General features: G+C 38.3%; 3 protein-coding genes across 3 annotated transcripts in view; 1 reads left to right on the forward strand and 2 right to left on the reverse strand.

The window, feature by feature from the left end:
* Positions 1-4661, forward strand: part of abcc6a (ATP-binding cassette, sub-family C (CFTR/MRP), member 6a) — a 27225-nt gene extending 22564 nt beyond the window's left edge. Inside the window, exons 25-31 of the mRNA XM_053638171.1 lie at positions 505-631; positions 930-1031; positions 1610-1756; positions 1858-2016; positions 2105-2271; positions 2438-2632; positions 2894-4661. Of these exons, the coding sequence (XP_053494146.1) occupies positions 505-631; positions 930-1031; positions 1610-1756; positions 1858-2016; positions 2105-2271; positions 2438-2632; positions 2894-3002 (1006 nt within the window). The 3' untranslated portion in view covers positions 3003-4661. The remainder of the gene's footprint in view (positions 1-504; positions 632-929; positions 1032-1609; positions 1757-1857; positions 2017-2104; positions 2272-2437; positions 2633-2893) is intronic.
* On the reverse strand, positions 4202-8056 carry sumo3a (small ubiquitin like modifier 3a). Its single transcript, XM_053638169.1, has 4 exons — positions 7871-8056; positions 6847-6975; positions 5901-5972; positions 4202-5137 (listed from the first exon to the last, which is right to left on the reverse strand). Exons 1-4 carry the CDS (start codon positions 7889-7891, stop codon positions 5075-5077), a joined length of 285 nt encoding a protein of 94 aa, XP_053494144.1. The 5' UTR covers positions 7892-8056; the 3' UTR covers positions 4202-5074.
* A 1743-nt stretch (positions 8057-9799) lies between these two features.
* Positions 9800-22746, reverse strand: pttg1ipa (PTTG1 interacting protein a). Its single transcript, XM_053638168.1, has 7 exons — positions 22503-22746; positions 21497-21546; positions 14884-14992; positions 13936-14038; positions 13679-13744; positions 12271-12317; positions 9800-10178 (listed from the first exon to the last, which is right to left on the reverse strand). Exons 1-7 carry the CDS (start codon positions 22576-22578, stop codon positions 10132-10134), a joined length of 498 nt encoding a protein of 165 aa, XP_053494143.1. The 5' UTR covers positions 22579-22746; the 3' UTR covers positions 9800-10131.
* Between the last annotated feature and the right edge of the window lie 1168 nt (positions 22747-23914).

Raw genomic sequence — 23914 nt, forward strand, 5'->3', positions numbered from 1 at the left:
TCAAATCCAAGTACTGCAAGAGAACCACTGTTGAGACACTGAGCAAGACTCTTGACATTGAAATGCTATCCTTGGACTGCATCCTGTCTCAAATGTATCTACTTCCTCCAGAGTGATATAAACAAATGCTATACACATTTCCTTCCGATGCTGTGCTCTTGCTCTCACCTGCAGCATGACATTCTGAGGTTACAGTGATGTTAAGAAATGCCAAGGTGCTGGTATGGAATAACAAAGTGGCCTTCTGAAAGCATAGGCTGCCATTTGTTTGCAAACGTTGCACACGGACATTTGAAACCAGTCTCAGAAAAAAGTCACAGAGGTCGTGTACAAGTCAACAGTGTTAACATACTGGGATTCTTTATGCCCTTTCTTTGCAAAAGTCACAGCTGTTAACATCATTTTCAGTTAAACCAGGCTTGTAAAATAAAAAACCCCAAAAAACCCCCCAAAAAACCCAGTGGGATCTGTGGAGTTGACAAGTGTTTATTTGCTCCTCTACAGATGGCTGGCCGTGAACCTGGAGTTCCTAGGTAATGGTGTTGTTCTTGCTGCTGCCATTCTCTCTGTGATGGGCAAAGACACTCTGAGTCCTGGGATTGTCGGCCTGGCGGTGTCTCACTCTCTTCAGGTGAGAGTTATTACCAAATGTTTGCAATCCCCACCATGGGATCCCAACATGATCTCCTGGAGCTGTCACTGTATCCTTCTTTCTCATCTTCTTTTTACACTTTTGCAATGTTCTGTCTTATATGTTGTCTAACCTCAAAGAGAATCCTACCATCTTGCAAAAGCACCATCTGACTGAATATGACTTAGTTTGTGGGTTTTTTGAGATGACAAGGAAACCGAAAGCTTTAGCCCAGGCTTATCCAGATCCCGAACCTCCGGCATGGATTTGAACTAAGCATTATTTGTTTATGTTTCAGGTGACAGGCATCCTCAGTTGGATTGTGCGGTCATGGACGGATGTGGAAAACAACATAGTGTCAGTCGAGAGAGTCAAAGAGTATGCAGACACGCCCAAAGAGGTGAGCAAAGACTGAACAATGTGGGGCAGTTCCTCTGTGTATATAGTTATACAGTTTTACACCACAGGGCTATTGAATTCTCGATTCTGATTGGTTGGGTTTATTTATTAATTTTTTTATATTACATCAGCTCTGATGGTAGTTCTGGCTACAAATCACAGGTTATATTATATCTATAATATCACTGAAGTCACAGGGATTGTATGGCAGATGCTCCACATAATCAGTTTAAAGAAAAAAGTGTAATTGTTGACATTCTGTAAGAAGACATTTATTTAACGTTTCTGGAAGTAGTTTGCAGTATCAGCGTTTTTGTAACAGTCAGAAATAAAGCCGTAACTTTTTTGTAGTTTTCAGACACAGGAACGTCTTTAAGACGTTTTTCTTTTCTTTTTTCTTTTTTTTTTAACCATAATAGCACACCTCCAAGTGTTTTATTCCTTTTAAGACAAATCTGATCCTGTAATCTGAGATGTGGTAATGAATACAACCAACCTATGGTCTAAAATCAAAACAGATTTTTGAACTATATTTGTCCATAAATGGGGAGAAAAGCATTCTATATTTTCTCTTTGAAGGCTGAATGGAGCTCAGAAGACATTTCACTCCCACTTGCTTGGCCTCAAACAGGAACCATAGAGTTCCAGGACTATGGGCTGCAGTACCGTAAAGGTCTTGAGTTTGCTTTGAAAGGGATCTCACTACATATCCAAGAAAAAGAGAAGGTAAAAAAGTTAATTCATCATACTTACCAAAATACTGCTCAGTTTAATGCCTCATTTATGTCATTTTTGTTAATCATGAAATTGCACTGCCATGCTTTCAGATCGGCATTGTGGGAAGGACCGGTGCAGGGAAGTCATCACTGGCCCTGGGAATTTTCCGCATCTTGGAGGCAGCAAAAGGAGAGATTTACATAGATGGGGTGAACATTGCTAATCTTGGACTCCATGATCTGAGATCCCGCATCACTATCATTCCACAGGTGAGAGTCTTGTGACTTAAAAAAAAAAAAAAAAACCTAGTACCTAGTGCAATTTTAATAAAAGTGGTTCTCTCACATGTTCCTACAGGATCCAGTGCTGTTTTCCGGATCATTGCGCATGAATCTGGATCCATTTGATGCATACTCCGATGAGGAAGTGTGGAGCGCCTTAGAACTGGCCCATCTGAAGCACTTCGTCTCCGGGCTGCCTGATAAACTTAATTATGAGTGCTCAGAAGGAGGAGAAAACCTTAGGTGAGAACATTGAGCTTCTTCAACACCATCTAACAATTGAATAATGCTAAATATCTACGATACTGTTCATTTGCCTTTTTACCTTCCATATTGCTAATGTGTCTACATCTATTGGCCGTTGATGGATACATGATTTTTAGAGGATCACTATTTTCTTGTCCTACAGTCTCGGCCAAAGGCAGCTAGTATGTTTGGCGAGGGCTCTCCTCCGGAAGACGAAGATCCTGGTTCTGGACGAAGCCACGGCAGCAGTGGACCTGGAAACGGACACGTTAATTCAGTCCACCATCCGCAGCCAGTTTGAGGACTGCACGGTGCTCACTATTGCACACAGACTCAACACCATCATGGACTACACCAAGTAAGTGTTCACAGTATGCAGGTCATAGCAATGTAACCGAATAGGAAAACATTATTCACAATGAACAGATGATGTGTTCTAAACGGATATAAATACAGATACGAAGAGGAGGTGCGCTATTAGATTTGATTTTTTTTAGAAAGCGTTCCAGAAAGGTTTACAGGGCATCTGGCTGAGACTAGAGGTAGTAATATGTTAAAAAAAAAAAAAAAAAGAAGGTACAAAAACAGGAATTAATGATATTGTATCACTCCTTTGTAGGGTTCTTGTAATGGACAAAGGGCACATAATGGAAATGGACTCCCCTGCTAACCTGATTGCGCAGAGAGGCCAGTTTTATCGGATGTGCAGAGAAGCCGGGTTGGTGTAAACGTGTGCTATGAAGCTGTGCTCTGAACTGGTTTGTAGCCCGCTGGCGCAACCTTGTGGTGGACTTCAAGTATCAGTCACACCAAGGGGCATCCCCCTGCTGGCCAGTGTCATAATACAGAAAGAAAGAAAAGCTATTAAAGCAACTTGGTGCTTCAATAAACAAGAAGGGTAATCATTTCCAGAAATTCCAAGTATGTTTTTTTTTTTGTTTAATTTTTTTTTTTACAAAAGCACAGTCCTGTAATATTCAATGAAGCCAAGCTGAAAACTTATATACTCAGGTCAACATGCTCAACGGTACCAAAACTGTATGCAGTAACCCTTTGGAACTGGAAGATCTCTCAGTTCTTTGCTTGTTTCATCTCAGTTTACGAGCTAATGAGACTTGAGCTGGAGGAAATGATGTGTAAATAATTGTACATAAGAGACAAGTGGCACTGTGTCTGGTCCTAGCTACGCCAAATCACCTAAAGCTTTCCAATACATCAAGAATGTGAACGACGCAAAGCACTCCTACACTTAATGAAGGGAACATAGTGCTTCTGTATTTGGGCCAGAAACTAAGAAGTTTACTGACAGTGTTGCAAACACTCCATCCACAGGAAATGCTCTCCATAGTGGCTCTATATTGAGACTCTCCCACTCGGAAGCAATTTCAGAGTTTTTATGAGGGCGTCTAGGAGGAACACGGTCTGGAAGTCCAACTATGTTGCGGTGCCTGTTTATTTCTAGCAAAGTAAACACATAAAATGTTCAATGAAGATTTCAGACTTTAAAAAAATAAATAAATAAAAATACCGCAAATCCAGATCTTGATACTATTTAACTATTACAAATAGTAGTGATCGGGAAAATGGGCTATTACACTTGATTTTCTTCAATTTTGCACTTCAGGTTTTTTTTTTCTTAAAACCAATCAAATGTAATATTTTGTATAATATATAACAGCTCTGTTACTGTAACGCAATAGTTGCTGAAAAATGTTACGACACTATGCAAAGATGAAAGTTCAGGTGCCTATGCAGTTATTTATACACATTTGCTTATGTATGACAAGTTCTTCTAAAATTGGTTTGTATGTATTTTTTCATCTGTATATGTAAAATATTAAACATTTTTGGACAATAATCTGCTTGAATATTGAAAATATGTGAATTCACACAAGTATTTAGACAGACACAAAGCACTGGCAAGAAATCTGAGTACCAAACTATATTTATTGTATACAGTAGTAAAGGACGACAAATAATGTACAAATCAGTACAGAAAAAAAAAAAAAAAAAAAAAAAAAAAAAAAAAGAGGAAAAAAAAAACCCAGACAACATGGACACTGATTCAGTCCCAACCCTTATGGACGCCAGACTGTACTGGGACAAATAAGACTATGCCTCTTCGGGGTGATGGGCGTCCGTCACAGAGCAGAGAGGGTGACAACTTGTTGCCTTTGAAAGACAAGATGATAGGGGAAAATAGGGACTTGGGATATTTATAATAAAAACCTGGACTAATCTAGGACATATTTGGGGTTTGGTCCGAAAAGAGACCAAAGATCTCTGCACTTGGACCAAATAAAGCTGGATGGGCGTCCTTTCTGCTAACAAACATGACGTGGATTAAAAATAGAATTAAAGCTGCACAAGACAGAGGAAGAAAAAAACAAAGAAAAACAAACAAAAAAACAAAACAAAATCTGGTCTCCTCATAATTTGGCAGGTTTCAAACTGATGGGAAAGGACCATTTTATTTATCAGGTCAGGAAACTCAGGGCTTGGCTTTCTCAAGAAAATGGGCCTTCTGTTCATACAGCAGCAGCCATTTTGAACCTTACGGCAGCCATCTTGGATTTGCCTCTTAGCCACACGTTACCTCATGTATCTTTAAATATTGGGGGAGGGAAAAGAAAGGGGGGAAAAAAAAAAAAGATAAAGAATGAGAGCCCAACCCTATGAAAACTAGGGAGGACATCCAAACCAACATGACATAAAGGAGTAAATAAACAGCACAGTTAAACATGGGAATCGAGTCAAATAAAACAGCCGAGGGAGATCTCCGCTGTGTGGAGGAGAGCGTTTAGCGATGGCCGCCTGTTTGTTGTTGAAATACGTCGATAGTGTCCTCGTCTTCCATCTCCAACTGAACCAAACAAGAAAACGTTTTGTTAAGAGGGTGACTTTCACTCTTGGTTATGGAGAGGTTATCTAACGTAGATTTAATAATCCTAACATTACCAGGCAGCTGCTATACTGCAATACTGAGGCTAGTATGCTAGCATGGATAATTGGGATTCGTCAAAAACCCATGCAAACGCATGGACAATCTCAAAAAAAACTTTACCACTAAAACAGTTCATCATAAGAAACCTTACCATATGTTCACATTAGTAAGCAACAAGTCACAATGTGAAACTAACCAAAATGTTTAGTCTACACACCACTTCTGTTTAAAATACATTTGTGTTTGATGTACACGGTGTGCTCGGTTGCGTACTAGCTTCGCTGGCAGATGAGCAAAGCAAGCTACATCCTTCCAAGCGTTATTTTTCCTTGCACTGTCTCTATTCACATTCAATGAGAGTCTCTAAATGACAGGATGAAATGGAACCAACATTACCCATTTTTTGACTTTTGAGAGACAAAACAGTAAATGGGAACGAACTGCAAGCAAGAACTAAAGTTGTGAGTGAGGACCTGAAGAAACGTCAGACCACACATGCTGTAGCATTGGTCCGAGAAATAACATGAGCCAAATCATTTTGATTTGTTGCTTTATCACATCATATTTCAGAAAATTGCAATCTAATTGTGGTGGTGTAGCTGAAATGGTGTACACAGAAAATGAACGTTGCCTTGTTGCTCACTGGTGAGAACGCAGGGTTGGATGAGGGCTATAGGCTCACCTGTGCCGGTGTATCCGTCTCGTTTATCGGCTGTCCATCAAACCTAAACCTAATTTGTCTTATCGACAATCCCTGCAAGAAACAGCATAAGAACAGTATAAGTGCAAAAATGGTCCTGATGTTAAAAGTGGAGGTCCAGAGGATTTACTGCATTTAAAAAAAAAAACAAAAACAAACAAAACAAAAAAAAAAAAAAAACAGTCGAGATGACACACACTGGATTGATGCTGAGGTTTGGGTACATCAACACATCAAGATTCAGTTTCTGGAATTTTCCACATAGTAGCAAGCAAAAGTAAAAGTACACTTTTATTCATATCCAACTAAAGGTTTAGTTCGTTAAACCTTTTGAAATTATATATTAACATGTAGATAGCTTGGCTTAATTGCATGACATGTTAGCCTGATGACAAAAAAGTTCACTAGCTTACATTATTTGTGAGGATGAAGTTGGCTTACTGGAAAAATAAGTAAATAAGACAAATGGGCATTATTGTAAGAAAATCTGAAAGAAAGACCAGGTTAAATTCTTACATAACTATATTTATAGTTAACATGTAGTTACTTCTACTTAAACTACCTCACATTTTCTCTAACATTATCTCAGCTAGCACCGGAGTGTACAGATCAGAAAATGTAGTTATTTTACTTTTACAAGTGGGAATAAATTAATGAATGAATGAATAAATTAATTTTAAAAATCTCAACCCACCCTGCTGGGTTAAGTCCATATTGGACCCAAAGCTGGGTTTACCCAATTAACCCAAATTGTCAAACCAGCAGGTTTGAGCTTCAATAAAAGGTATGCTATATAATCAACATTTCCACATGTAAATGTAGTGATAAAGAAGGGTGCCATTTATTTCTGCAAGTGTCTAGAAGTGAAACTAAAACTATTTCTCAGTCATTCTACTATTAACACAGAAAAGCTCTGCAAGGCACTCACCTGTCTTTCACAGTACGCTTTCATTAACTTGCTGAGCGGTGTGTGCCTCTTAATTTTAAACTGGACCACAGAGCCGTCCTGACCAGCCACCTTCAGGTTGATGTGGTCATTCTCTGTCTTCACTCCCTCCTAAAAAAAAAGCCACACACACAAAATAAAATCATACAGTAGCCTAAAGTCAGTGAACAGGCTTTCCATGGATGTACAGTTCAAGCAATATCTTGTTTTTACATCCTGAATCAGGCCTGCGTTATGCGCGTGCTGGTTTTTCGTGCATGCCGTTTTTTGCGTAAGATACGTAAAAAGAATTCTCATCAGCTAATTTGGTTGCGCTTACGTACATAATACCAACAGTTTTAAAATTAGTGCCCCAAAAGACACCGATACAACAGGCACATGTCGTGATAAACATTTAGACATCCATCATGTCGTGTTGTTGAAGCGATGCGCTGTTTGCGTAGAGTACGCTGCGCCATTTTGCGCAGCAAAAGCGATCGGTGTTATACAAACGCGTTCCTGGTTGTGGCTTCAAGCGGATGTACAGAATAAATACGAACTTGATAAGGAGTTAAACGGTGAATTCTTATTAAATCCTCTGATTATCGGGTCGTTGTCGCGAAACCAATCGCGCTGTTGGGTTTGCGGCGTTTCTTTACGCCACTTGCGTAACGTGGCCGAAAAGCGCCACTTTGCTTTCACAAAGGAAAAAACCCGCAAAGGAAAGACGTCGGATTGGGGGGAAATCGCGCCAGAACCAAACAACATCACAGTTTTATTGAAAGTTGCTTCGAATCATCTCACAAGGCGTTATTTTAGAAACCACTTACACACGGATTAAACGTAGAAATGAGAAAACAGCGCGGAAAAATACAATGATTGCACGCCGGCGTCCATTTCTCCCGCACAAAATGCGCAATCTGCCATCTACAGCAAGGCTGCGCAAAAAATATACAAAATGAAAACATACTACAGTCTACAAAATCCGTCCATTGTACTTTTAAAAAAAAACACCCGCAGAACTCACCTTGGGCTTATCCTCAGACATTTTGCCAAAAATATGGGTTTGATGAATTTATACAAGATGCGCTCTCAACAACTGCCTGTCCTCTCCAGCCGCCACGAGAACGCGCCACTCTTTACCTCCTCCGCACACGATTGGACGTCACCGGGTCACGTGGGCCGACCCTCGCGAGAGCGCGCGTAACTAGTGCGCGCTTTTTCCCCGATTCAAACGCGCCGGGCTCGCGCAAAACACAAGCTCCGCCCCCAGATTGAGGCCAGCAGCAGAAGAGCATGGAGATCATTTTGTTTCCGGATGTCTGCAAAATCTTCCAAAGTGAATTTTAATTAAGGAATGTTCGACGTGCGTTTGCAAGTGCATTTACCCAGTGAGTGCTGTGATATTCATGAGAAGTCGATTTGAATTGCAAAATCATTATTTAAATTTTTTTTGTATAGAAAATGTCCAGTTGTTCAAGTGGCTTTATTGTCATTTCAACCATATACAGTTGGTACAGTACACAGTGAAACGAAACAACGTTCCTCCAGGACCATGGTGCTACATAAAACACCAAACTAACTACATGAGACACAGAACTAAATAAAACCTACACATTTTAACATGAAGTGCACAAACAACACAAGACAGTAACTACTAAAACAGGACAATAGGCACAGTGAGATACAGTGTAGCGCTGAACAGTACACAGATCTAGTGTGGACGTGTTCGATATAAGAGGTAGTGCAGAGTAACAATATCATTTAAAAATGGTATAAATGTAAACATAACATTCTATGACTTAGTCTTCAGCAGATAAAGCTTATACCATATGGACATAGCAGATATTGCAGTAGCAGCCAGGTAAAGTGTATAATAGTGTCACGAAATTAAATACTATTTTTTAAATATAAATACAGTAGCAGCAAAAATGCAACAGAGTCAATGCAGGAACGTGCAAATATTGCAATGGGAGTGGGATGGTGTTCAGTTCAGAGTGTGTATGTGTGTGTGTGTGTGAGAGAGCGAGTCCAGTCTCTGAGTATTGAGGAGTCTGATGGCTTGGGGGAAGAAGCTGTTACACAGTGTGGCCGTGAGGGCCCGAATGCTTTGGTACCTTTATACAGACAGCAGGAGGGTGAAGAGGGTGTGTGGGGTCATCCACAATGAGTGTGGTGTAAATGTCTATGATGGAGGGAAGAGAGACCCCAATGATCTTGTCAGCTGTCCTCACTCTCCGTTGCAGGGTCTTGCGATCCGATAAGGTGCAATTTCCGAACCAGACAGTGATGCAGCTGCTCAGGATGCTCTCAATAGTTCCTCTGTAGAATGTGCTGAGGATGGGAGGTGGGAGATGGGCTTTTTTCAGCCTTCGCAGAAATTAGAGACGCTGCTGGACTTTCCAGATGGAGGTGCTCAGGCCCAGTAGGTTCAGCTGTCCAATCAGGTGCTGAGGGATGATTGTGTTGATTGCTGAACTGAAGTCTATGAACAGCATTCGAACGTAGGTGTCCTTTTTGTCCAGGTGGGTGAGGGCCAGATGTAGGGTGGTGGCGATGCCATCACCTATTGAGCGGCTGGGACGATACGTGAACTGCAGCAGGTCCAGTGAGGGGGACAGCAGGGTCTTGATGTGCCTCATGACAAGCCCTTCTCGAAGCACTTCATCATGATGGATGTGAGTGCAACGGGACGGTAGTCATTGAGGCAGGACATTGAAGACTTCTTCAACATTTGGAATTGCTGGTTAAAATCCAAAAATATTGTCAGTTTGACATGACAAATTTACACACATGATGGTGTAGCAGGTAGCCGGATCCACTGGGATCTACAGAGACCCGGACCAGTATAAAGTGCTTATCAAAGATGACTGAATGAATTAATGCAGGTATGTAACAACAGAGCATAAATGCCATGGGTCAAACAGTCAAACAAGTGAAAAACACATAAAACATGTTTGTATAAATAGAATTTTATTTTTTTTTCCAAGTAAAAGTCAAATGACAACAGTACAACAGTCTCCATCTTTTTATATTAAATCCATGACTTTCATTTTGACCTACATAAATAAATTCGAAGGTTTACAGTAAGCTTGTATGGAGTGAACACTTAGAAGAAGTTCAGAAGTTATCGTCATCCAGTAAGCTGTTCTACTGAGCAATCAAAAATCAAGTTAAAGAAAATCATCAGACAGCATTAAAATGCAGCTTTGGGTTGAAGGAGAAGCCATGAGAAGTTCAGTGATTGCTTTGAGGGCTCAAGGGCAAGATGTGGAACACTGGCTCTCTTTAAGCAGAATTGTCAAACTTGGCATAGGCACTGCCTCTGCTGAGACCTGTGAGAGAGAGGCACGTATTTACACACGAGACCCAACTCAAGGTCAGCGTTCTGAGTTTTACTTTTCAAGTAGAAACCTGCATGTTTCATTCAAGGAGAATTCCATCAGTGTTTTTTAAAAACGGCTGCAAGTATAACAATGGAACAAAATGTCTAATCATAAAAACGTAAAAAAAAAAAAAGTTTCACAGACCTTCCACAACAATAAATGTAACTATAAAGCGACAAAAAGTTTGTCGTTTCATTCTTTAGCTAAATAGCATATTATAATCATTGACTAATTGCTGTGATAGAAAAGGTATAAAACACTTCAGGATGTGCTGTTATAGAAAAATAACCAACTCTGGTGTGTCAACAATCACTCGCTTCATCACACCACCTGGTCATTGATTATTTTCCTGTAACAGCACAACACAGAGTGTTTGATTTCTTACTGAATAGTTGCCGTGTCACACTAGCTATGTTTCCATCCAAGTTGCGAATTGAACTTATGCAAAGAATTGGAATATCACATAAAACGTTTGCGAATAAAGCACTGTTTTCATCCCATGTGTTCAAGAGAACAAAATCGTTACTTCCTGGGAAACTGGAAAGTCAATCGCAACGTCGTCTATCCAAAAATACCTCTCACTCTCCGCCATTTTTGCTTTTATGAGCCAATTATCCAATCACATGATTTGTTGAGGCAAAGTCACATGACTTTTTGGATGCGTATCGAGGAATTATATTCGGTAAATGTGTTTCCATCGTAGTTTAGTCTTATCGAATGAAAAAAATTATCCGCCTTAATTGAGCACATACGTTAGTTTATGTGCATTTTGGAGATTTTATTCACAGCTGGTGTTTCCATCCAGCATTTTTAAAATGTGACATTCCAAAATCCACATAAAAATACGCGGATGGAAACATAGCTATTGGGACTCAATGCTTCCTTTTCCACAAACATGTTTCAACGATTTTGCTTCTTCTGCTCTGTAAAAAAAAATGTTTTCTTTATACCTACATTTGAAAGAGTGATTAAAACAATGATGATGGCTTCCAAAATGTTTGTGGCTCCCAAAATACACTATATAGTGGATAGGGCGTAGGTTTGATTTTGACATTGGTGGGGACATAAAATCAGTCCGCAGAGACGACAAAAACATGTGCCTATCCAAAGCTTTCATTTCAAACACATATGGATGAACCATATTTGTCACAATACTGAATCTCACTACTAACATATCACCATGTCATTGTTCGACCTCACCTGTGACCCTGCCTCTCCACCTGCCTCTCTTCCTGCTCTGTCTGACATACTACCTGGCAGGACTGCTTCTGTCACCTCAGTGTGTGTTTGGCAGTTAGGCTAATTTGGTGAAATGCTGAGTCAGGATGGTGGCCAAAAAAATAAAGCTGGGCATTAGGAGCTACTTTACAAGTCAAAGTATACACACACACACACACTCACACAAAAACTAATGTTTAGGCTTGCCACTCATCCCGTTAATACAGGACTGTCACACATTGAAAAAATGCACTGTCGTTGAATCAATATGAGACGCAATTGATTTGTCCTGTAGTTTGGTGCACAGAACAGAACTGTTGGTATAAGGATGGTGTCTTCCTCACGTACCGGTAGCCTGCATGATGCGCATGTAGTTGATGGAGCTTTGGTGCTTCATACAACTGGATGTAGCTACAGCCTCTCACACGTTAGCAGGAAACGGCAAAGCCAATCCTATTAGCGACGTGGGTTAGGGAGGCGGGACTCATAGTAGAAAACGAGATCTGCTAGCTGTTTATGTACCACAAATTGTGCTGCTGCCTGTCTTGACCTGGACACTCTTGTAAAAGACATTCTTAGTCTCAATGAGACTTTTCCTGGTTAAATAATTTTTTTAAAATAAAAACACAAGTCACCGACCGATCTCCCTAGCATCATTACTAAATTCAACACCCCCTGGTGGATAGGATATGGTTTTCGACACCCTGATGTTCACTTTAACAGATTTCAGAGTGCTGATTGCTAAAGTGCTGGCATCAGCAAGAGAATCCTTTTAGCACTGTGTTCATTCCATGAAGCATTATTCTGTGAAGAAATAGCTTACCATATTTCTGCCGAATCTCATCATGTCTGGCCATCATCTCAGATCTCCTGTAAAATAAGGAAAATGCATTCTTTTAGTAAAAACACACACACACACACACACACACACACACACAAGAAATGCACAATTTCTCAGGCAGGCACAGCAGTCAAACCGGTTTCTGCTGGAAAATTTGAATGACATGCAACCTGACACTGGCATTCAACCTTTTGTTCTGAGATCTGTATCTGAAAGGCTGACAGTGTGTGTGGGTGTGTGTTTGAATAAATATGAACATTTGAACACAGCAAACTTTAAGATACTCTATATTTAACAATATAAAAGACAGTCTTTTAGTATCCAGAGGAAAATATCCAGATGGAAAAGGTCATTAAAAAAAACAAAAAAACAAAACTAGAAGCATAATAACGCTACATTCGAGACCCTGGAATTATAAGATTTTATATGACAGTGCGTTTGAATGAATGAATCTGATTGGTCAGAGGGTTATAAGGTATAAGCTGGTATAATAACACACACCAGACCACACTGTTTTACAAAAATAATGACCTTCATGGAGGTAGCGGCACTCAGATTCAGTCCCATGCCACATGATTATTGCATTATATATACACACACACACACACAACACTGTCTGTTGTGTGTTATTGCGTGTGTTATCTGACAGCTTCGTAAGATATTGAGCCAAAGCATACTTTATTATTTTATACTGTATATATTATATGTATATATATATTCTTACATTTCTAAGCTATTTTGGTGTACAACCTCTTACAGAAATTTGATCTCATGTAAAAATGAGCTCATTATTCAGATAGAACCTTAAAATTCCAAGGTTTCAACTAAATAAGAGTGCCAATCTGAGTTCAAATCTGAGTGAAATATATGCTTTCATTAGCGATTTGGTTTTGTTTCACAAAGCACATTATTAAACACATCAAAATGCAAAAAAAAGAGTTAGCAGACGGGCATACCGGGCTGAAAACATCCTTGTAAAAAATATGTTGGAAAATGGAAACAAGCAGTGTAGAAATCACAAAACATCATCCGAGTATGGCGAATACAAAGCCAGGGCTAAATAAATGATTCAGTACTCAAATAAATAACAAGTATTACATCCAGGAGTTATTCAAATCTCCAGAACATTTCTGCATAGAGATAAAACTCTGACCTTTGGCTCAGTTTGTACCTTGCGGCTCAATTTAGCAGCTCATGTCTATAAAAAATGCTGCTTGATTCACTTCCTGCAGTCAAACTGACTCAGAGTTGAATCACTTTCTCACAGCAATCGAACTGCATTCAGATGCTCTCGGACTGGCTGTTTTGGACCGCAACTGAGTCCAAACAGACTAAATGCTACATATGTCAATGCGCCCCAAGACTGAATATTCTTGATGAATAAATTTACCGCTGCTCTTGTGCATTTGTCCTCTTGTCTGCTTTCCGCTGCATCTTGCGTTCTTGAATGGAGTTTCTGAAAGGGGCGAGACAATTTGGGGTGTGAAAAACAATGACAAAAGCATGACAATGATGTCCAAGAGTGTGCCTTTAAAAATGTGACATAAATAAACTTGTGTCGCTGCCGTAACTTTATAGCACCACATGCATTGACGCTAGGTGTGTACACTGCCTGAAGAGAGTCAAAAAGGCCGTTTGTGGACTTACCCACAGTTCTCACACTTGCAGCAATGGAAGAGGCAGATGAAGAAGGCAATGATGATGATTGCACCAAGCACTGACAGCGTAATGATCAGGATCTGGAAGTTTACTGAGTCATTAAGAAAATAAAGAGTTCAATAAGAAACAGAGCCTCACTTAGTATCTGTTAGTGAACCAAATGTAAACTAATTGCAACCCCCCATGATATTTGATCGGAATATAGCAACATCCATCCATCCATCCATTTTCTGTACCCCTTATCCTTACTGGGTCGTGGAACCTGGAGCCTATCCCAGGGAGCATGGGGCACAAGGTGGAGTATACCCTGGATCGGGTGCCAGTCCATCACAGGGCACAATCACACACACATTCACACACCCATTCATACACTATGGACCCTTTGGACATGCCAATCAGCCTACAATGCATGTCTCTGGACTGGAGAGGAAACCAGAGTACCAGAGAAAACCCCCGAAGGTGTGAGGCAAACGTGCTAACCACTAAGCCACAGTGCCCCCATATTATAACATGCATCTCTATTTTTAAGGTTAAAAATGAAATGTGGGATAATGATCCAAAAATATAAATTGTCTGAAATGTTTAAAAGATTCGCTAGAAGCCTCTCTGTCTCCAGACTAGATTGTAGACTATGTATGAGATCTTAATTCAGAAAAGGAGATTCAAACATTTTGACTGATATCATTATGATTATGAATGAACACATTCCATTAGACCACATCTGTGAAACCAAACACAGTAATGTACAGGCATTACGTACAGGCACTGTAGTGCACGTTAAGTACATTTCATTGTTTCCATTATGTCATAAATACATGCAGTCAGAACAAACTCAAGTCTGAGAAAAAACAAAGAAAAACAAAGTGCTATCAGAGCTCGGCTTTTGTTATCAGTGTGTGTAAGTATAAAAGTGTACAGTGTTGCGTAGTCTCGTACTTGTGCACTGTCCCCAGCGGGCATCGTTCAGCGGGCACAGATAGTGCGGAGGCAGGATAGTTTTGTAAGGGTATGTCAAACATGATTTCGTACTTATACACCACAGACACTGCAAAAGAGAACAAAAGAAATAAGACACCCAGACTGGCCTTACTACTTGTCAGAGCAAATGCTGTACATGTTCAGTTTATATAGGGATTCTAGAGTAATTAGAAATAATTATGTCTGATTTATTTAAAAACATCTTCTAAAAATGGTTATAAATGAGGCGTAGGTTTGAATAACAAAATATTAACAGTAAAAGAAGCAAAGTGTCAAAAAAAGATGTCCACAGCACATTCAATCAGACACATGTCTGAAGACCATTTTTTTTGTTTGTATGTTTTTCTATACAGTATTTAATTACTTAATGTAATTACTTAATAGTTTGTTATGTTTCATATGTTCCTTTGCATCTTTCCCAGTCTGAAAACTTTTTTTATTTTTTTAAAACACACGTCTTTATTTATACAAATGTTGGATGGAAAAGTATAACCTCTGTATGGAAACGTACAAGCTCTGAAAAAGAATTACAGAAACCTGCCCATCCTGCTGTTTTGTTTCAATATGAGTAAATTAATTAAAAAGTGGAATAATTTTTTTTTTAGCAAGAACAATTTTACAATTAAAAGTTTTATGTTTTATGTTTTTCATAAGGCGTATTATTATCAGCATTAACGGAGTGGCATATAATCAACAGAAAAGACAGATTTTTATTATGTTCTTTTTATTAATCATCTATTAGGTCCACTGTCTATTAGGTCAGTGCTGACTTACTTTAAAACACCAATAACTGTGCTATGTTTGTGTAGTTTTCTAGTAAGTGTAAATACACCCTGGCTTTAAGAATGATTCCCTGTAAATCTCCATAATTGTGTTTATGACTCATGTTTCATTTTATGTTTGCACTCCAAGTGCTATGTCATTTAAGGCAAATGACGTACAGGAGTTTAAAATGCCCTAAATTGCGACGCCTAAGAGGTGTAATCACAGCTCACTGTCAGACTGCCACACCTCGTCTTGTTCTACTTTTGTTGACGTTCTCAACACGCCTCAGTTCACTTGGCAGCTGATAAAGAGACCTGAACTGAACAATCAAATGTGCATCACACAATTAGGTAAAACTTAGAAAAAGCTTAAAAAACGTTAAAAAAAAATTAGGTGAGTCTGTTTCTATTATACACTATATGGCCAAAAGTATATGGACACCTGCCCATCACACCAGTATGTGCTTGTTAAATGTTCCATTCCAGTTTTATTCCCCCTTTTCTGTTATAATAAGCTCCACTCTTCTGGGAAGGCTTTCCACTAGATTTTGGAGCGTGACTGGGGGATTTGTGTTCATTCAGCTACAAGAGCATTAGTGAGATCAGGCACTGATGTTGGTGAAGAAGTCTGGGGTGCAGTCAGTGTTCCAGTTCATCCCAGAGGTGTTCAGTGGGGTTGAGATCAGGACTCTGTACAGGAAACACGAGTTCTTCCACTCCAACCTTAACACACCATGTCTTCATGCTGGAACAGGTCTGGGCCTCTTAGTTCTGGTGAAGGGAAATTGTAAAGCTACAAGATACAATTGTGTGTTTCAAACTTTGTGCCAACAGTTTGGGGAAGAACCACATATGGGTGTGGTGATCAAATGCTCACCTACTTTTGGCCAAATACTGTGTATGTTCTTTATCAGGGTTACCACGTCCATGAGTGCTGTGGATACTTGGGTCATGTTTTTGCTATTGCAGGGTCATTTTAATAGACGTTAAACATTTTGCATACCTTAGATTAATTGTATCAAATCCAAACAGGTTTTTTTTAGGCAAACTGTAAATGCTTAGTCTATTAGTCTATTGTGAGCTGTGTTAATAATTAACATGTAGTGAATTAACAGGTAAAATGGTGAATCTATGGGAAATTCGTCAGAAAATACTTGAACTGTATGGAAATTGATTGCTGTTACTCATTCTCATCTGTATACTTACAACCCCAATTCTGAAACGTTGGGGCAGTATGGAAAATGGTAATAAAAACAAAGAGGAGTGATTTGTAAATGTACTTTGACTTGTATTTAAACAAAAAAAAAAAAGGCATTTGATGTTTTATCTAATCAACTGCATAGTTTTTTAAAATTGATGCATGCAACATATTCCAAAAAAGTTGGGACAGGGGTAATTTAGGACTAATAGCGATGTGATAATTTGAAATAAGAAGGTGATGTGAAACAGGTGAGGCAATCGTCTAATCATGGTATATAAGGAGCCTCCAAAAAGGCTCGCCAATCTTCCAACAGATGTCTCAGCGAATAATCCAACACTTTGAGAACAACAAAAGACAAATCGGTAGGATTTGGGGCATTTCACCTTCTACAGTGCACAATATAATTAAAAGATTCAAGGAATCTGGTCAAATCTCGGTGCGTAAAGGGCAAGGCTGAAAACCACTTCTGAATGCGCATGATCTCCGATCCTTCAGATGTCACGGTCTTAAAAACAGTCATGAGTCTGTAATGGATATCCTGACATGGGCTCGGGAATACTTTGGTAAACCTTTGTCAGTCAACACCATTCACCGCTGCATCCACAGATGCAAGTTAAGGCTTTACTATGCAAAGCAGAAGCCATACATCAACACTGTCCAGAAGCGTGAAGACTTCTCTGGGCTCGGTCTCATCTGAGATGGACAGTAGCACAGTGGAATCGTGTTTTGTGGTCCGACCAGTCAACAATTCAAATAGTTTTTGGACAAAACAGCCGTCGTGTTCTTCGGGCCAAAGAGGAAAAGGACCATCATGTTACCAGCATCAGGTCCAAAAGCTAGCATCTGTCATGGTATGGGGGTGTGTCAGTGCCCATGGCATGGGTAACTTGCACATCTGTGAGGACATCATCAATGCAGGAAGATATGTACACATTTTGGCGCAACATATGCTGCCATCCAGAGCAGGACAACGCCAAACCACATTCTGCCCAGATTACAAGCACGTGGTTGTGTAAGCAGAGAGTGCGGGTGCTAGCATGGTCTGCCTGCAGTCCTGACCTGTCTCTGATTGAGAATGTATGCTGCATTATGAAGCGCAAAATAAGGCAACGAAGGCCCTGTGCAGTTGCGCAGCTGAAGAAATGTATAATGGATGAATGAGGGAAAATTCCGCTTGCTAAACTTAACCAACTGGTGCCTTCACTCAGCGTGCAAACGCTTAATAAGTGTTATTTAAAGAAAAGGTGATTTTCCACAGTAGTAAACAGTCGACTGTCCCAACTTTTTTGGAGTGTGCTGCAGTCATCAGATTTGAAAAGAGTGTATATTTTCAAAAATAAATTAAATTCACAAAGTAAAAAATCAAATAACGTGTAAATAATGTGTTTTCAATATAGTACATGGTGAATTGAATTTTCAAATGACTCTGTTGTTTTTGTAATTTTCCATACTGTCCCAACTTTTTCGAAATTGGGGTTGTAATTTATGTGTGTTATATGCATACGCACAATATGCAAATAATGTATAGTAATGGACTGCTGTTAGGCAAACTGCATTTTACACAAATGGTCCTTTGTGTGTTCTGAGAGAACCCGATTTTTATTCACCTTATTTTATTGTCCATTAAGCAACCCTGCTCTATATCACCCTCCTCTTCAGTCTATCATCTGCACCATCAGTTTTGCAAAAAAAAAAAGGAAAACAAAATGCTTTGCCCTTCGCATTGCTATAAACATGGAATGAGGATGTAAACGGAAACATTAACACACATGAAAGCTCAGCGGTTAAAGTTCAGTGCTTGGGCCCTTCAATTACTCAGCTACATGTTTGGATTGAACCCATGCAAACAACAATGACAAGGGGCATGGCACTTGTACGAGTATGTCAGGTGCAGCAGGATGACTGGAATTTTTGAGCACTGAAAGGTTGTAAATAAACCACAAACCAAAAATATCCAACTGACAGCATTCCTGAGGTCAGAAACTGACGCTGTTGAAGGTTAAAGAATGATTAACACACACTGTGTATGTGAAAAATGAGCTGAAGACTTGAATATGGTAATAAAGTGCAATAAGTGTTTAACTTAATGTTTTTGAAAAAAAAACCCTGCACTAACAGGGATGTACCTGATAAAGCACAAATCTATTTTACTTTCACCATGTGTACGTGCGCGTGAGCAGCTGCTACGCAAGCGATATTGTTCACATACTCGCTTTCATATCTCGCGTATCATACATCTGAAGGATTAAATGCGATGTCCAAATAGAAGGCACATTAGAGCCAAAACATCTCTGTTCATCTGGTTTTCAAGTTGGACTATAGCTCTTTAACAATTTCATGCAAAGTAACGTTAAAAAGATGCTCCGTTTTTCGTTAAAACTTTCTGCAGTGGGCGTGACTCAAATCAAAAACTCTCACGTACATGCCATAATATTTAGAAAATCGAGAAGACTGGTACTCAAAACCGACCTTTCAGTAATTTTATCTAATAGAAAAACCAGTTAGTGTTAGTTCTCAAGAGTACTCTAAAACTCTAGAGTGGTAAAATACGTGAGATTTGATAAACAATTTGGTTAGTTTGTTTATTCAGTAACAACCATCTTGTGTACATGTACATGTAGTTAACAGCAAGTATAAATCAGCCTTTACACTTATACCAGTGCTACACGCACTACTGATGGAGAGGTTTGGAAGCTACTAGGTCCTGGTAACATAAATGTGAACTTAAAAAGTCATAATCCACAAACATTTAACATTTTGTTTTAAGTGCAACTCATAACACTTTTTCTTTCAGCCCCGCCGATCAGCTTCCTGCTTGGTCCCGCCCCTCCACATATTGCAATAGTGAGCTGTTTAAAAGGTTGTTTAAGAATTTTTTTTCCTGAGTGATTCATTTGTCATTTGGTTCAGTACAATGAGATGAATCCAATCTTTGCCACTTATTCATTGGATTCAAATATCTTTCATAATATTTAAATGCAAGGAATTCATTTAAAAAATATATTTTTCAGACTCTTCTGTGGTTCAAACAAGACATATTTGGATTTTTTTTTACCATTTATTTGACGATGTAGAATAATGTTATTGATTATATTTATGTATAAGAAGTGCACAGATATTTTATCATGCACTACAATTGTGTATGAATTGTTGCTGTGTTGCCTCGTTAATGTTGTTTTTTCAAACTATTCATTTAATTGGACACATTTTAAGCACTGTAATATGCAGCATGTAGGATGAACAATGGATTTTTGCAGAAAAGACAGGAGCTTTAGCCAAAAAGAAGAACTGAATCTTTCTCAATGAAACTTGGACAAGAGGAAAGAGATAATCAGCTGATAGTTGCAAAGAATCTTTCGATGATGTTTCGTTCAAAGATTCCATGTACTGAACTTCACTAAGATCAGAATTATGGATTTGAAATTCATAAAACTACATTCTCATCATGTTAATGGCATTAATATACACTTTTTACTTTTGAGAGAAAGGTAACTCCATAATGATATAACAGAAAGACAGAGAGAGAGAATAAACACATACATAAACACAGACACACACACACACACACACACACACACACTACCCAGACCTGTTTCTCGGGTGTGATGAGTTGATTAACAGATACCACATACACACACACACACACAACATAAGATACCAGATCCTCATTCCTCAGCTCGTACACACTCTTGCTTCACTTTTTCCCTTGTTTTTAATTTCTTTCGATCAGCATGTCATTTAAAGCAACCCTGACCTATTCTCATTCTTGACTGTACCCAGGCTGATTCCCTTCTTCTCACTTCCTAACGTGGTTCAAAACAGCTGTGATGCAGTTTGCCATTGTGTACATATGCAAATACTCAACGCTGTGATTCAGTGACACGTTAAAACAAAATGGATAGAAAGTGGAGTGGAAAGAGAGATCAGAAAATACACAAGATATGATGTGACTAATAAGAGGAAATAATTACACATCTAATCAACTGCAAAAGATTTATAATGAAATATTTATAGCTAACATGAGAGAGTTTTAAGAATGGAATAATACACTTTAGGGGTTTGCTGTTATAGGAAAATAATCAGCGCTGAAGCTGATAAATTGTCCAATAACAGCATGTGTATCATTCCACAGCAATTTGCCATCGATTACATACAAAGAATTTTCATTTACTAAAGAACAAGAAGTTGTACTTTTTTTATCCTTTTGTAATTACTTCTAATGTTATGAATAGTCCATGAAACAAGTTTGTTCCTGTTATCACTTACTGTATGTTATAGCAGCTATAAACAGTCGTTCCCTGACCAGCCTCTGTTTTTTTTCTCTCTCTTTTTTGTGTGTGAAATGAATAACACAAAAATGTAGCTTGTCGTGTTACAAAAAAAAAATCCTGTTTTGGAAAAGTCACAAATGATGCTATAGATAATTAATGAACACCTTCTGACCAATCAAAATGGAGAATTAAAAAATTCTATAAAATAATTTTTAAAAAATAATTAACGAACAATGCCGTAGACTTTGGAGCGCCAAACACTACACTACAGTTGTATTTTCTGAATAAAGTATATTTTAACAGAGCAAACCAAAGCAAAAAAAGGCTTCACTTACCGACACATTACTCAAACATTGCTCACAGCTTTTGCTTTTGCTCTCACAAGCTAGAGAAAGAAAAAAACAGTAAGAATGATGGGATAAAACGTTTAGTTGAACAATGTGTAATCATGAACAAGACATTTGGATATCCGGTTGTAGGTCTGTTTAAGACATGGACCTCTGCGGGATCAGATGTTTCCATGGCCTACTTTTACCAACACACGCAAGCGATTGCACAAGGTCTCTTGAGAATAAAGGATGAAGGACTGAAGGGATTTGAGCTCTGAATTCAGCTTTACAGCACAATAGGCTTTAAAACAGTGACAAACTGAGATTAGAGTGGTTTTGGATACTTTATGCTAAAGCTCTGGCAAGTTTTTTAGCCCAACATTTTATATCAGGTTGGAAAAGTTGGACAAGTAAAATGATTTTCAAGTGAAATCTTATGTACAGGAAGGACCACTGAACTAAAGAGACTTTACATTCTAGTGGAATTATTTATGTAATGTGAGTTTTTACTGTTTTGTAATGTCTCACTATCTCATTCAGCTACAACTGTAATTCAACTGTGTTGAATGTTGTTATTGTTTTGTAATGTCTGTGCATTATCAATTAAGGGTATTAGATTTTTTAAAATCACTTTATATATATATATATATATATATATATATATATATATATATATATATATATATATAAAGGGTGATCATTCATGATGAAATGGAATATATAAAAACAAATTGTTTCAAACTTCAATTACTTGTGTTACTGTATTATAATGTCTCTCCATTGCCAGATAATATTACTAGATGAAAAAAGAAAGGGATTTTTTTTTTTAAAGAAAAAAGGTGATCCCTTAAGATGGATTGTAATGTGTAAAAACAAATCGCATAACTTGCAAAGCTGTACAGTTTAAATAATAACATGTACACAAAAACACATCATATAATACACATATTACAGTGATCTGTATCTATATCATACAATAAAAAAATAAAAGACATATTATGTATCATCTTACTTATGTTAGTCTGGGCCAAGGTCCAGCTCAAACCACAAACCAGCAGAAATAGAGAAATGCAGATCCCCAAATTCATGTTTATCTTCTTTAAAATAATAAACTATCAACAAACGATAATTAATCCACGAGCGTTCAGATAAAGAAGCAGCACTTTGTTTCATAAAACACTTTCTATTCGGTAAAACACCGCGGAACGGTCTGGTGTAAACACCTATAACCAAACACACCGCTGACAGATTTCTTATGCTTAGTGAGGGGAGGGGCAAGGCGCACACGTCACGTGATCGACTCTTACCTCCATATTAAAAGGACACCTTAGATACGGCTACAGCTCCGCCATTTTGGAGGAGGCAGCTTTCCAACTTCGGCCATTGCAAAATAAAATTATATATTTGTATATACAGTATCTCACAAAAGTGAGTACACCCCTCACATTTTTTGAAAAATCTTTTTGCGCAAGATTTTCTCGGGATAAAATTACGTCATGAGAAAACAGTTATTGGTTATGTCAAGATTCTGAGAAAATTAAGTCGATTAATAATATCTATTATTTATCCATTAAAAAGATGCAGCATCCTCACAGCGTTCTCCTCGATTCATGTCTTGCAGTTACCCCTGCTGAAAAAAGCAATAGAAACCCCCATCAAATTTGTAATTTTACTTGTTTTATTGGAAATTGTAATGGTCCCTGTGGGTCTCTACTGGTAATTTGTTGCCTTTTATTGGTGGCATGCCAGTGGATACCATTAAGGACCAATAATAATAATGGTAATGGTTTTAATGGTTAGCTGATGGTTTGCAATGGTATTTGTAGTGGAAACTATTAGAATTTCTCTGATGGTTTCTACTGTATTTTTTCATCAGGGACCCCTCATTTCTGTCCTGTTTCCTATGTTATTAAATGACCAGTAACACATTCCAGTTGTGTACAAATGTTTGCATACCCTTAGAACCAAGTGAAGAAGATAATCTGAATTCATTTTAAGCAACAAAACATTTTTTGTCTTCAATTTCATGTTGAGGGAAATGGTAAAATATAGCATATTAAGATAATATGATAATATGAAATATGGCATATTAAAATAATAATGAAAAAACAAATACCTAAATGATATCACTTCAAATGTTTTTAATAACTTTTTTAATTTTTACAGGTCTTTTAAATCCTCTGAAAACCTTTTGAATCCTTTTAGTTGTAATAGGTCATAAACTGCCTTATTTAAATCAGGTCTGAAGACAGAAAGGGTATTAAAACAGGTATTTAAATTTTTTTCCCTTTGAGTTGGACATTGATACTCACCTTTCGTTTTTAACATTTCTATATTTTTCCCCATTGTAGACAAATAGAGTTACAATTTGCTATTATCAACCGAACACTAAGGGATTAGGTGTGCATACCTATATAATACTGT

Source organism: Ictalurus furcatus, chromosome 12 (assembly GCF_023375685.1).
Source record: "Ictalurus furcatus strain D&B chromosome 12, Billie_1.0, whole genome shotgun sequence".
Classification (NCBI taxonomy): domain Eukaryota; kingdom Metazoa; phylum Chordata; class Actinopteri; order Siluriformes; family Ictaluridae; genus Ictalurus; species Ictalurus furcatus.

Bases quoted from the DNA above. Each gene is read 5' to 3' on its own strand.
- sumo3a (XM_053638169.1), bottom strand. From the start codon at position 7,891: ATGTCTGAGGATAAGCCCAAG. The intron at 6,976-7,870 runs GTGAGTTCTGCG...CTTTTTTTTTAG, and splicing joins TGTCTGAGGATAAGCCCAAG to GAGGGAGTGAAGACAGAGAA. The intron at 5,973-6,846 runs GTGAGTGCCTTG...TGTTTCTTGCAG, and splicing joins AAGCGTACTGTGAAAGACAG to GGATTGTCGATAAGACAAAT.
- pttg1ipa (XM_053638168.1), bottom strand. From the start codon at position 22,578: ATGAATTTGGGGATCTGCATTTCTCTATTTCTGCTGGTTTGTGGTTTG. The intron at 21,547-22,502 runs GTAAGATGATAC...TTCTTTCTCTAG, and splicing joins CTTGGCCCAGACTAACATAA to CTTGTGAGAGCAAAAGCAAA. The intron at 12,318-13,678 runs GTAAATTTATTC...CTTATTTTACAG, and splicing joins ACAAATGCACAAGAGCAGCG to GAGATCTGAGATGATGGCCA.